General features: G+C 41.3%; 2 protein-coding genes across 2 annotated transcripts in view; one reads left to right on the forward strand and one right to left on the reverse strand.

Annotated features, from left to right (window-relative positions):
• LOC105023684 (piggyBac transposable element-derived protein 4-like) overlaps positions 1-547 on the reverse strand; it is a 28,472-nt gene extending 27,925 nt beyond the window's left edge. Inside the window, exon 1 of the mRNA XM_034287359.1 lies at positions 403-547. Coding sequence (XP_034143250.1) covers positions 403-434 — 32 coding nt within the window. The 5' untranslated portion in view covers positions 435-547. The remainder of the gene's footprint in view (positions 1-402) is intronic.
• The window catches only part of kcnd3 (potassium voltage-gated channel, Shal-related subfamily, member 3), a 116,563-nt gene extending 103,916 nt beyond the window's left edge, over positions 1-12,647 (forward strand). The window contains 4 exon segments of the mRNA XM_010893081.4: positions 3,320-3,424; positions 8,877-8,966; positions 9,526-9,779; positions 10,113-12,647. Coding sequence (XP_010891383.1) covers positions 3,320-3,424; positions 8,877-8,966; positions 9,526-9,779; positions 10,113-10,338 — 675 coding nt within the window. The 3' untranslated portion in view covers positions 10,339-12,647.
• Positions 12,648-14,138: the final 1,491 nt, after the last annotated feature.

Below are 14,138 nucleotides of genomic sequence, written 5' to 3' on the forward strand. Positions count from 1 at the left end.
AGCCACTTTAATGAAATACGTACACACTGGACAGCCACTTTAATGAAATACGTACACACTGGACAGCCACTTTAACAGCATTTATACTCAGAAGCTGAGCAGTAGATCTTTGCTCATCAGAGTGTGACTGGCCACATCCTGCTGACTGGGCTTGCTCTTGGAGCCTAGAGAGAGTATTGTATTCTCCGCAGGCTCCTGGTACCAGACATACTAATGTTAAGTACAAACGCACACAGACAGTCTCACAGCACTCAATAGTGGTAGCTAACCACTCTCACCATAGCCTCAGTGGGGTCGACCTTTAACAACAGAGATACGTGTCCATAGCAAGTAAGTGGTATAAGAGGCTTGGAGAGAAAAACAACCAGAGCCTGTAAAGGCAAATCACCGGTGTATGCTTACCTCCCATATTTTACATTAGACAGTGTTGTCATCTATCATGGTCTAATTGCAGTGGAGGTCTGTCGTAGACGTGCTGCTGAAGCCACTAAGGAGTTCTAACCCGGACATGGTTCATCTCCCCGTGCCCGTCCCTGTGGGCTATCACGACCCGCTACCTTCTAGCAGATTCTCACTAACGTGGGGAAGGTGGTCGCCACAGGCCGTGCCCCCAGGTGCACCAATACGTCCGAGCGGGAATCTCAAATCAGCCGTGTTTAGCCCCGCCTCCCATTCGTGGGCTGCTGCAGGGTCTCCATACAGCGAGCTGGCCACGCGGAGCCTTCCACACAGGGATAGGATGTTAGTTGTTTTGTTATCATAGCTAAGTTCAATAAAAAGTGTATCGTTACACATAAACCTGTGACGCACCCTGTCCTTCGGTTTATTTGGAAAGCCACACAAAGAGGACATGTCATTCTTGTGGTGGGTCTAATTTATAGATGACGACCTTCTAGATGCCCGAGTCACATCAGCCAAGGTGCTATTTTAGTGGTGCACAAATCACCAGTCACATTTGTGCTGGAACAATGGGGAGGGCTCTCATCCGGAGCACAGCGGGCTCTGAATGGACTGGGATCCAAGCGTCAATGGCAGGGCAAAGTCAATCGGGGCCCTACAGACAGAAGCAGTGTGTCTGTGTCCATGGTTGCATTATGCCCACAGTCGAGTCAGTGAAACAACCACTCCCCCAGACGACACGGAGCAACGGGAGACCAAGGTCGAGATAATGTTGGAACGTTTTTTTTAATAATAATAATTTTGTTAAAAGCAGCGCATGTCACTAACATTTTCTGAGCCTCCTTTCAGTTAGCTACTGCCGCAGTTAGTCAACATATTTAAATGTAAAGCAAATGCAGTGAGATAGATTACTTACAGTGAATTATAGATTGTCCTTTTTTTTAATGGTGAGTGAGGAAGAGTACTAGCAGTATAGATCAACAAATGCGTTTGTGCTGTCTTGTCCACAAAATCTTACCAGGCTATCTATGCAGGCTATCTCACACAACCTTAACACCCTTTAATCTTACCAGGCTATATATCCCAGCTCAGTCATACAGCTTTAGCACTCTGTAATGTTTAAGGACAGCTTGTCTCAAGGGTAGAATAACTAAAAATGAGTCTGGAAATATCTGTTAAGTGTTAGGGCAAAGCAATCACTTGGACCACGGTTAAAGAAATGACTCCCATTTTTACTATCAAAAAGCAATTTAGGCTGATCTCAGTATAACTAGGGCTGGGTGATATGGCAAAAAACATGATCATATTATTTTTTCATTCAAAAGCATTACCAGAATTGATATTCATTCGATATTGATAAATATCACGAAAAACACTGGGAGTGAGATTCTCCAGTAAATCAATGCTCAAAGTCAATGCTCAAATGCATTTTTTAAAAAGTGCACTGCAGTGTTTTCAGGTAGAGACAATTATCTAACTGAAGAAATTGCCATGTGTTATTGTGTGGCACACACGGTAAATGGAGCTGGAGAGCATTTCCACAAAAGGTTGTGGAAATGACTTACAGCTATACTGACACACTCAATAGCTAGAAACTCTTTATTTTCCCTCAAATGTTCCCTGTGATTTCGTTTTTTTTGTTTTCAAACCAATAACTTCCCTTATGATTCAGTCCTAGAGAAGAAGAATGAATCACACGGATGGAAAACAAAGACTCTTAAGAGGTCACCTTCTGCTCCTTCCCAGAAAACTATAATTTAAGCTTTTTTCAGGAAATGGGAAATACCATTCTGAACATTAACAAGGCGGCACTACATCGTAACCCTTTTTACTGGTTGAACAGTGCAGAATCTAACTTCCCTCTGCAGTTTCTTTCTTGGTCTTCTAGTCCAGACCACTATATATATATTTTAGGATGCCTACTCTATAAGATTCCAGTGAGATCCACACGTAGCTGTGTGGGAGACAAATGTACGGTTTGACAGTGTGATATGAGCAGGAATAAAAAGATTCCTTGCCACCACTGGGTAATGCGTTTCCAGCTGAGGCCCGACTGTCAACAGAAAACTTTTGCATTGTGCTTTTGTTCAGCATGGTAGTCATGGTTGACAACTTGTGGATCCAACCTCAAGTTAATATTCGAGTCATTTGGCCTCTGTCAGACTGAGACGTGTGAATCAGTTCTATCCACGTCTTACTACTCTTGACACAGAATACATTTTTGCGTCAAATGAATTTATAGTCTAGCCGCTTATGTCAGACAAACGAAGTTAATGGAAAAGATCTCTAGGATTTAAAATGAGAGGGACCTTTGAAAGTCCTTGTTCCTGGTTGCATGAATTGGCAAAAACGAAAAGGAACTTTACTTTGTCATCGTCTTAAATATTAATATTATTTCAATGACATGTCAGTGTTTTTGTAATAGATAGTTATGACAGCAGGTTTTATAGCTTAATCCTAAATTCCCTCTTCAATTAGCTTCCTAACTGCTTGTAGTTCCTTGTAATGCCCCATCAAAGAACATTACAGGTCCCATGAAATAGAACATTACAGGTCCCATGAAATAGAACATTACAGGTCCCATGAAATAGAACATTACAGGTCCCATGAAATAGAACATTACAGGTCCCATGAAATAGAACATTACAGGTCCCATGAAATAGAACATTACAGGTCCCATGAAATAGAACATTACAGGTCCCATGAAATAGAACATTACAGGTCCCATGAAATAGAACATTACAGGTCCCATGAAATAGATTGTATCATTGGAAACACTAATTAAGTCATATTAATAAGTCACAATTGTAGCACTTTAGTCCTAAAATTCACAGTGACACATTTCCATGATTCAAAGGGCGATGAGGGAAACATTACTCATCCTATCTGGGCCTGACACGTTGACCTCTCTCCCACGCAGAAAGCCAGACTGGCCCGGATAAGAATAACGCAGACAGGCAGTTCCTGCAGTGGCTTCCTTCAGAGCAAACGCAACGACCTCCTCAGCGAACTGCTGGAGCTCACGGTAAGGTTGCATGTTGATCACTGAAACCCCACACCCAGATTGACGTTATGACCATGTGACCAGACCGGTTTGAACCAGAGGGATGGAAGGGACAGCAACATAGAGGGGCTTCCACCCACTTCCTCCACGGCGGCGTAGCCAAGTGAGTGAGAACTCTCCACTTTATTGGCCAAAGCTCCCAAATCACCCAGTCTCAGATCACCCAGATCTCAGGCCCGGTTGGTGTTTAGAACAGACAGATTGAAGAGCAGAATCCATTCATTAAGGGGTCGTAGCTGTCTCCGACTGGACTTATCAAAATGATGGCCTGGGCTTCTTCATTACTGACCAGACAGTAATGGATCTCCTTTGTCTTTTCTAAATAGCTTGGCTTGCTCCCAGTTCACCCTGCTGTCTTTTCTCGTTCTCTGTTGTAGTTCTATTTGTTGTGATGTGTCTCGTTGCACTTCAGAGATCTGTTGTTTTTTCGTTGTCCAGGTAATGAAGCCAACGCAGACATTTGCTCTTTTCTATAGCCCTAATTAAACATAGAGATGAAAAACGGGTTTCTTTGTTGAAAGCACCGCAGTCACCTTTGCTTTGCTTTGGTATTTGTCATGCTTTGTTACTGTCAATAAATGTGCTGTCTGCTTTGTTGAAATACTCCAGCAGCAAATGGCCCTTAAACGATTCCATCAATTTAGCAGGCCGTATTCCTGTTGTGGGATGAATTAGGAGATGAGACGTGTCAGAGCAAAACATATTTGCAATTTGTACATGAATATAATCACAGAGGGGCAGTATTTCCATTACATCTACCTGAAATAGGTATTGAAACAAGAGTATTGATTTTGAATGGTCATTTCACAACTACAGTATATGTATTTAGTATTTTGGTAATTTAATGTTTTGATCAACGTGCAATCAGACAGTGTATATAAAATAAACAACAAAAGACCATATTAATATGCATAAGTAAAACAAAACTTTTAACGCTACTGAAAATTTGGTTAAGGGGAGTTCACACTGAAAATGGCACATATTTGTTAAATCATTAATCGGAGAGCTATGTACAGCAATGTATAATACATACAATGTCTTAGCATTAGCTTCTGCTCCTCAGCGGTTACTCATTGCCTTCACATTATCATGTATACAATATTACAAACTATAAAATCACAGTAAAATTATTAATAGCAATCCCCATAGGTAATGAGCAAGGTACGCAGTACCGATCCCCAATAAAATAAACACAGAACCAAACAGGTGGAGACTGGGGTGGGGGTGGATTCAACCCACATGCTAAAACAACCATCAGCATGTCAGACTGAGTGATTAACCTTTCACGATTAAATAGACAGGTATGACATTTTACATTGTGATGCGAGTGATTCAGTGTATTGTTGGTCAATTACCACTCAGGTTTCCAGGCTGAAATTGCTATGGAAATTTATGTTCAAATACAGTGCTGTCCATAAGTATTTAAGCAGTGGCACAGATGTTGTGGTTTTGTCTCCAGCTCTTTTGATTTGAAATGATACTGGGGTAAGGTAGAGACTGCCAGCTTTAATTTGTGGGTATCTTCATCCATTTAAAATTTACCATTTACAAATAACAGCACGTTTTGTACAACCCTATTTCCAAAAAAGTTGTGATCCTGCATAAAATGCAAATAAAAACAGAATGCCATGATGTGCAAATCATTTATTCCTATATTTATTTGAACGTAGTACAAACACAACATTTGAAGTGTTGAAGCTGAGAAATGCCCATTTTGTATTTGATGCCAGCAGAATGTTTAAAAAAAGGTGGGACAGGGGCATGTTTACCACTGTGTTACATCACCTCTTCTTTTAATAATACTCTGTAAGCGTTTGGGAACTGAGGAGACCAATTGCTGTAGATTTCAAAGTGAAATGTTTTCCCATTTCTGCTTGATATAGGATTTCAGCTGCTCAACAGTTCTGGGTCTCCTTTATCATATATTTGTTTTTATAATGTGCCAAATGTTTTCAATGGGTGACAGGTCTGGACTGAAGGCAGGCCTGTTTAGCACTCTTTTACTGTGGAGCCATGCTGTTGTAATATGGGCAGAATGTGGTTTGGCATTGTCTTGCTGAAATAAGCAAGGCCTTCCCTGAAAAAAGACGTTGGATGGCAGCATATGTTGCTCCAAAACCTGTATATATTGTTCAGCATTAATGGTGCCTTCACAGATGTGCAAGTCACCCATGTCATGTGCTCAAATGCACCCCCATACAATCACAGATGCTGGCTTTTGTTCTGTGCGCTGATAAGAAGCTGGATGGTCCCTCTCCTCTTTAGTCCAGAGGACGCGGCGTCAGACCACAGGTCAGTTTTCCACTCCACCTCAGTCCATCTTAAATGAGCTCGGACCCAGAGAAGGCAGCAGCGTTTCTGGATCTTGTTTATATCTGCTTTATTTTTTACTTTTGTGGATGCAGCGATGTACTGTGTTTACAGACAATGTGTTTTCAGAAGTGTTCCTGTGCCCATGCAGTGATTTCCACTAGAGAATTGTGTTTTATTTTTAATGAAGTGCCGTCTGAGGGCAAAAAGATCAGGGCCATCCAATATTGGTTTTCAGCCTTATCCCTTGCATACAGAAATTTCCCTGGATTCTCTGAATCTTTTAATGAAATTGTGTATCGTTGATGATGAGATCCCCAAACTCTTTGCAATTTGCAAATTGTTGCACAATTGTTCCCATGCAGTCTTTCACAGAGTAGTGAACCCCTCCCCATCCTCACCTTTGACAGACCCATCCTCTCTGGAATGATCATTTAATACCCAATCATGTTACTGACCTGTTGCCAATTGATCTAATTAGTTGTATGATGTTCCACTATGTTTAGTTTTTTAGTGTTACACAATTTTTCTTGTCTTGTCTTTTGTTGCCTCTGTCCCAACTTTTTTGAAACTTGCTGCTAGCATCAAATAAAAATTGGGCATTCATTTTTCAAGAAACAATACAATTTCTTAGTTTCAACATTTGATATGTTGCCTTAGAGATTTTCTATTGAATACAGGGTTCTAATGAGTATTGCATTCTGTTTTTATTTACATTTTATGTAGCAGCCCAACTTCTTTGGAAACAGGGTTGTACATAATCCCCAAATTCTGTGTACCAAAAGGATTTGGACGATTAGCTTCACAGTACCAATGCATTAGGAGTGCTAAAATCAACTGTTTGGTACATTAAGAAGACTACTTGGTAGACAAAGGAATACCTTAACAGTGTATGAATGGTGAGCGTAATAATCAAAGAACTGTCCAAAATATAATGAACACCATCCAGGGGTTAGGTGTGGATGTGTCTGCCATTACCATTCACAGAAGGCTTCACCAGCTGAACTACATAGGCTTGACTGCAAGGAGCCAAAACACTAGTTAACCTCAAAAACAAAAAAATTGAAAGATCCTGCAGTGTTTTGGAGACAAATATTAACATGTACGAGAGTGATGGCTAGAAGAAAGTGTGTAGAAAACAAGAACTAGCCTACCAACTTACCTGTGTACTAAAGTTGTTGTTTTGTGTAGTAATGGCTTACATTGGACCTGGCTCACCTGTCTTCATTGATTATATAACTACTGATGGCAGCAGTAGCATGAATTATGAAGTGTACAGACACATCTTGTCTACTCAACCAAAATATACAACCAAATATCTCTAAAGTCATTGGATGGCACTTTACCATCAAGCAGGACAATGATTAATAACATACTGTAAACCAAGGACTTTTTCAGGACCAAAAAGGTGGAATATTCTAGACGGGCTTAGTCACCTTGAATACAGTTGAGCTGTGAAAACTACATTGAAGGCATTTTTGATGCATCAAACCAACAGGGAATGAAGATGGCTGCAGTTCAGGCCTAACAGCATCACCAGGGAAGATACCCAGCGTCTGATGATGTTTGTGATTCACAGACTTCAGACAGTTATTGAATGCAAAGCATTTGGAAACATATCATATCAAGTGAATGTTTAAGTGATATAGTGAATTTTTTCAATTACTTTTGGCTCCCTAAAATGGAGGCATATGTGTTAAAAGAGCTGTAATCTCTACCCTGTTTATGGATGTAAATTCACTCAAATGAAAGCTCTCACTCTGCACTTTGACCTCTTGTGCTAGAGTGCAGAGCCAAAAAAAATGTTGTGACAAATTTGTGCCACTGTCAAAATTATTATTGAATGCACTGCATAAGTAGTAGTATTAGCATGATTATAATTAGTATAATTATTATTAGTAGTGGTTTTATTGTTATGGACAGATGCCCAGTCTCTCTTCATGTCTTTTCCAAGGGTAGATGGATTTGAAAAACAAATTGCACATGGACCGTAAAACTGGCAAGCACTCAGCAACATTGTTAAACTGCGGCGTGGGCTGAAAACCATTCACATCTACTGAATGATAGACTTGGAGCTGAGCGTCCATTGAAGTTTTGGAAGTATAGCAATTATCACATATAAATGTCATCTGTAAAGCTAAAGCGTTCAGAGGCTTCATTTAGTCAGTGGTTCTACCAGGGCTGTAATCAGTCTGCCAGCTCCCTGGCACTTTGAATTAAGTTTCTCTAACTGAAGATAGATGCGTCAGTCTTCTCCGGAGTTAGGAAGAATTTCTCCCTTTATGGTTATTCTCAGTCCGTAAGGTCTTATCACTTTGGTAATGTGTTTTTGCTACAACAGCACACATCAACAGACCAAAGCATTCTATTGACAGGAGATGAACTAAAGTAAACTTCCAGATTAATTTTTCCAACTGATAAACCTTCTAAAGTTAATCATTGAGAGACATCCATTGCTGTTTCACACTGAAAGGACTGTGTATGGAATTTCAATGAGAATAAATGGAACAGGTTGGTGTTAATGGAGACATTTACCAGAGTTTTTCCCCCCAGCTGTTGTCCAGTTTGTTGCAAAGTCTGGTTTTCTTTACATTTATTTTTCCATGATTGTAGTCAAAAGCAATTTAATGTTTAATTGATAAAATTATGTTTAATTGAAACAGGATAGTCCAATAGTTTATTTTTGAGACTAGGGTGACTTATTCATAAAGGCAGATAGGCAATGATCAATATAAACAGTAAAGTAAAGCGATTGATCTCTTAATTTTTATTGTCTTTTCTCTCCCCTTCAACTCTCTGAAGCAACAACCTTACAAGCAAAACAATATCCACGAGGTACCAAATCAGCCGTCACATGATGTTGAAAATCTACACATACAGCATTCTCTTTAGTACTTGGTTCTCTCAGAAAAGACTGAAACAGCAGTGGCACAAAAGTATAGTCTTTACCTTTTTAGTTGGTTTCCATATTGACATGAAGGAGTTAAGGGGCTAAACACACTTCTGCTATTATGCCATGTAATCGTATATCACCTGTTAACAGTGTTTGTATTGTGTGATTTCTCTGGGTTTCTGTATATTTCTTATGTGTCTGTCAACCTAGGGCTCAGAAGAGGAACAACAGCTTAGTGAGAACCTGTCATTACTAGAAAGCCAACACCACCATCTATTGCACTGTCTGGAGAAGACAACTGTGAGTCTGTAGTAGTACTACTACCACACTCAGTGATTTAAATACAATACTACCACTCTCAATGAGTAGAATACAATACTACCACACTCAATGACTACAAAAAGATACTACCACACTCAAATATTAGAAAATAATACTACCACAATCAATGACTACAAAAAGATACTATCACACTCAGTGATTTGAATACAATACTACCACTCTCAATGATTAGAAAAGAATACCACCACACTCAATGACTACAAAAAGATGCTACCACACTCAATGACTAGAAAACAATACTACCACACTCAATGACTACAAAAAGATACTACCACACTCAATGACTACAAAAAGATGCTACCACACTCAATGACTAGAATACAATACTACCACACTCAATGACTTGGACACAATACTACCACACTTAATGACTATAAGACAATACAATCACACTCAATGACAAGAAAACAATACTACCCCATTCAATGGCTAGAATACATTACTTTCACACTCAATTACTACTATCATACTATCAACGTTCCTGCAGCTGTCTTGTAAACCCTGACTTGCCTCACAGGCCCATGAGTTTGTGGATGAGCAGCTGTATGAGCAGAACTGCCTGGAGACCACGGCCCAGAGCTACGCCTCCCGCAGCCCCTCCCTCTCCAGCCAGGGCGGGCCCGTAGGCACATGCTGTACACGTCGGGTTAAGAGGAACTCCCCACTGCCCAACTCCAGTCGGGCCCTCCAGCCCAGTCACCGGCCAAGCCCGTTACAGGAGCTCAGCGCCCTGCACATCCAGTGTGGGGAAAAGCCACCACATACTACCAGGTACCACCAGATGACTAGGCACATGGACACAGGTTGAGGTTTACTCTGCTTAGGCACTGATCTACAGTCAACTAATGACATGGACACTTGACAGTGTCTTGGCGCAACTTTGTGATACTCTGTACTCTGCAAATGCAGTCCTTTTGAACAACACTAGAGGGCACAGTTTTGTCATATTGATATTACGACCACTTGTTGGGTAGTTTGAAGAACTGTCTCTTTCTTCTCTCTGTCTCTGTCTGTCTCTTCTCTCCTACCTCCATCTCTTGCTCTCTTTCTGTCTATCTCTCTTCTCACCGTCTCTTGCCTGTCTCTCTCTCTCTTCTCTCTCAGTCGCTCAAGTCTCAACATGAAGACAGACGAGGCAGGCCTGGTCAACTGCAAAGGCGGTCAAATCACCACGGCGATCATCAGCATCCCCACGGCCTCATCGGCCACCCCTGACGGAGACGGTCTCCACGGACCCCCCCAACGCAGACCGCCCCAACCCGCCAGCGGCCCACAGACACCGAGTATTAACACCACCAGCTCCAGTGTCATCAAGGTGTCCGCTCTGTGACTGTGTGACTGACCTGTTCAACAGACCCATTGGGCTGGTGAAAGGAGGCTTTCACTAGAGCTCTGCCTTGAAGGACCCCTGTCACCTGTTGAGACAACCCCCAACTGTGTTCTTAGGAGTGCGCTTGGCCTTTTGGGTAGCCAGGGGAACGTATACACTGACAGAAATGCTTCAAGGCAGCTGAGTAGCCAATTGTGTTTGCATTGAAGAAAAAATTAAATAAAACGGGCCAGTATGTGTGAATAGCGCGATTCGCCAGGACAAAGGAAGTCTCTGTGTCTTTGTGCACTTGGCACCTACACATTACTGTCTCGATCTGGCTACAGCTCAACTCTAAATGTGTAAAACATGTTCTTACACTTGATGAGATTCCAAGGAGGAGGAAGACAACAGTCAATGTTTTATGTTGAGTTTGGTTGGCCCTCTTTGTGTTTTGTGTTGTTTGTCGTTTCTAGTTTCACCTTGATTGAAACTGCTTTGGAGTTCTTCACTCCTCCAGTAGATGAGGTGTGTCTGCTAGAATGATTCTGGTGTTTTTTTGTGTTTCTGTGTATGTGTGTGTGTGTGTGTTTGGCTGAGAGAGATTAGTCTTTTATGAACCGTAAATATTTTAGTGGTCTAAACACCTCTCCACAATGTCCTTAAAATAAAAAATAACATAAATGCCAGACAAAATGTTAAACGGGCTACACTCTAGAAATTAAAGGTTCCTGTGGGATCCTTAAGGGTTCTTCAAATAAATTTTTTAGGGGAAACCCCTATGAATTGTTAGAGAAACCCTTCTTTAAGGAACTCTTTCAGTAGTTTCTCAGATACCTTTTTGATGAACCCCTCTAACTTCTTCATCCAGAGTTTATAGAGGTGACCCCGTGGGTTTAATTTGAAGAACCCTTAAAGGAGCCTTCACTTTTTAGAGTGCAACTACTTTTGAGAAACAAATATATCAGATACACTAACATACCATTTCAGTTGCTGTATCCATCTCTAGCTATGACTTGGTCTCTTTCTTACACTTCCTCCCTCTGTCCATCTCTATGTCTATGAATCTCTCAGACTGTCCTCGTTTTTAAGACTTTAGAAAAGCAGTCGAGTTATCGTTTCTGCTCAGTGGAAGACACAATCACTGTGGTCCCTTGAAGCCACGGACGTCCATGTCATTGCCCTACTGTGATGTGAACAGGCCTCTTCTACAGGTTACATTAACTTCTGTCCCTTGGAGTTCCATGCTGTAGGTGCCTGGTGTTTGCAATAGCTTGTGACTACTTGCCAATATGTGCTATAACAAAAGTATAACAGATGAACACGTCTTTTGTTTTGTTCTTTACGCGCACATTATTATTTCAATATGTAGGTTTTTGAATAATGAAAACAAAACCGCCATGTCACACATTTGAGGTATCGGTATGTTTTTGTATTGACTTTGTGAACTCAGCCGTGGCAAATAGTTATGCTATCCACAACTAGTACATTGTTGTGAGCCGATGTGTAATTATGGATGTTTAGAGAAAAAAAAAGACGATTTTTACTTGATGTTGACCATGTCACGTGAAAGATGACTTGAATTCTTACCAATAGTACACCACCCCAAACACTTGGGTTTAGTTTGTCTACATGCAGGTAAAGGCCTGTTTACGCCACACCCTTTAAAGAATGCAGCCGGACCATGATGAGGTGACCAGGGTTCAAACTCCAGGCTTCCAGTTCAGGTAATAGTCATTGGCCTGGACGAGGGAACAGAGTTTGTCTCTGGACCAACATAATGTGAAATCAAAAGTAGGTCTATTACAAACGCTCTGTACTGTTTCATGCATAGCTAGGTTTGTTTATTAGGGTCTCCATTAGCTATTGCCCATGCAGCAGCTGCTCATCCTGGAGTAGACACAGCATAAAACGTAATACAAAACAGTGATAGACAAGGAAAGTTCAAGGAGAGGGTTACATACGTTAAAAATAATAGTTAAAAAAGAGGTAAAATTATTGTGCTGACAAAACAGTGATTAGTGCCGGTTAGTATTCTGTTGAGGTCATTGGAGAATACAAAGCTAGCCTGTACAGTCCACAGTGCTCCTCTATTTACTGTGTTATGATAGAAAGCAAATGGACACGCCTCCATTTGAGAAGGAATGTGAGGTTGCCTGTTAAAAATCATTGTTATGCCGTCGTTTGTTTCGCCTTCTTAGGTTTGTTTTATTGTGAACTGGGCTTTTCTCTGCTCTGTATTATCTGTCTAATGTTGTTTATCATTTGACTTTGTCTTTTATCAGAATGACTATAAACTAATGTAGTGTCAGATAAACATTGACATCTGCCACCCAAACCTGGCTTGTGGGCTTTTTTTCTCTCAGAGGATACCAGAAATGTTCATCTTTTTCTTCACACGTGAAGTTTGTACGAGGAACTACAACTTATAGCCCGCTCATCAGGTGCTCAGTATGCAGCCTTGTTAAAAGTAAACAGATTCGCTGGGTTCATTTCTCCAGCTGGGTTTTGTCACACAACAGTTTATCCCTTCCGATATAACCCTGGGGAAATTGTACAGCTGGGGTTGATTGAGCCATATGGCAAGGAAATTTGCATGTGAACTGAAGAGCAGTTCTGAACCAGTTTAATTTTACACATACAGTGGGGAGAACAAGTATTTGATACCGATTTTGCAGGTTTTCCGACTTACAAAGCATGTAGTGGTCTGTAATTTTTATCATAGGTACACTTCAACTGTGAGAGACGGAATCTAAAACAAAAATCCAGAAAATCACATTGTACGATTTTTAAATAATATATTTGCATTTTATTGCATGACATAAGTATTCGATCACCTACCAACCAGTAAGAATTCCGGCTCTCACAGACCTGTTAGTTTCCCTTTTAAGAAGCCCTCCTGTTCTCCACTCATTACCTGTATTAACTGCACCTGTTTGAACTTGTTACCTGTATAAAAGACACCTGTCCACACACTCAATGAAACAGACTCCAACCTCTCCGCAATGGCCAAGACCAGAGAGCTGTGTAAGGACATCAGGGATAAAATTGTAGACCTGCACAAGGCTGGGATTGGCTACAGGACAATAGGCAAGCAGTTTGGTGAGAAGGCAACAACTGTTGGCACAATTATTAGAAAATGGAAGAAGTTTAAGATGACGGTCAATCTCCCTCGGTCTGGGGCTCCATGCAAGATCTCATCTCATGGGGCATCAATGATCATGAGGAAGGTGAGGGATCAGCCCAGAACTACACAACAGCACCTGGTCAATGACCTGAAGAGAGCTGGGACCACAGTCTCAAAGAAAACCATTAGTAACACACTACACTGTCATGGATTAAAATCCTGCAGCGCACGCAAGGTCCCCCTGCTCAAGCCAGCGCATGTCCAGGCCCGTCTGAAGTTTGCCAATGACCATCTAGATGATTCAGAGGAGGAATGGGAGAAGGTCATGTGGTCTGATGAGACAAAAATAGATATTTTTGGTCTAAACTCCACTCGCCGTGTTTGGAGGAAGAAGAAGGATGAGTACAACCCCATGAACACCATCCCAACTGTGAAGCATGGAGGTGGACACATCATTCTTTGTGGATGCTTTTCTGCAAAGGGGACAGGATGACTGCACCGTATTGAGGGGAGGATGAATGGGGCCATGTATGGCGAGATCTTGGCCAACAACCTCCTTCCCTCAGTGTGACAACGACCCGAAACACACAGCCAGGGCAACTAAGGACTGGCTCCGTAAAAAGCATCTCCAGGTCCTGGAGTGGCCTAGCCAGTCTCCAGACCTGAATCCAATAGAAAATCTTTAGAGGGAGCT

This window comes from Esox lucius, chromosome 17, assembly GCF_011004845.1.
Source record: "Esox lucius isolate fEsoLuc1 chromosome 17, fEsoLuc1.pri, whole genome shotgun sequence".
Taxonomy (NCBI): Eukaryota; Metazoa; Chordata; class Actinopteri; order Esociformes; family Esocidae; genus Esox; species Esox lucius.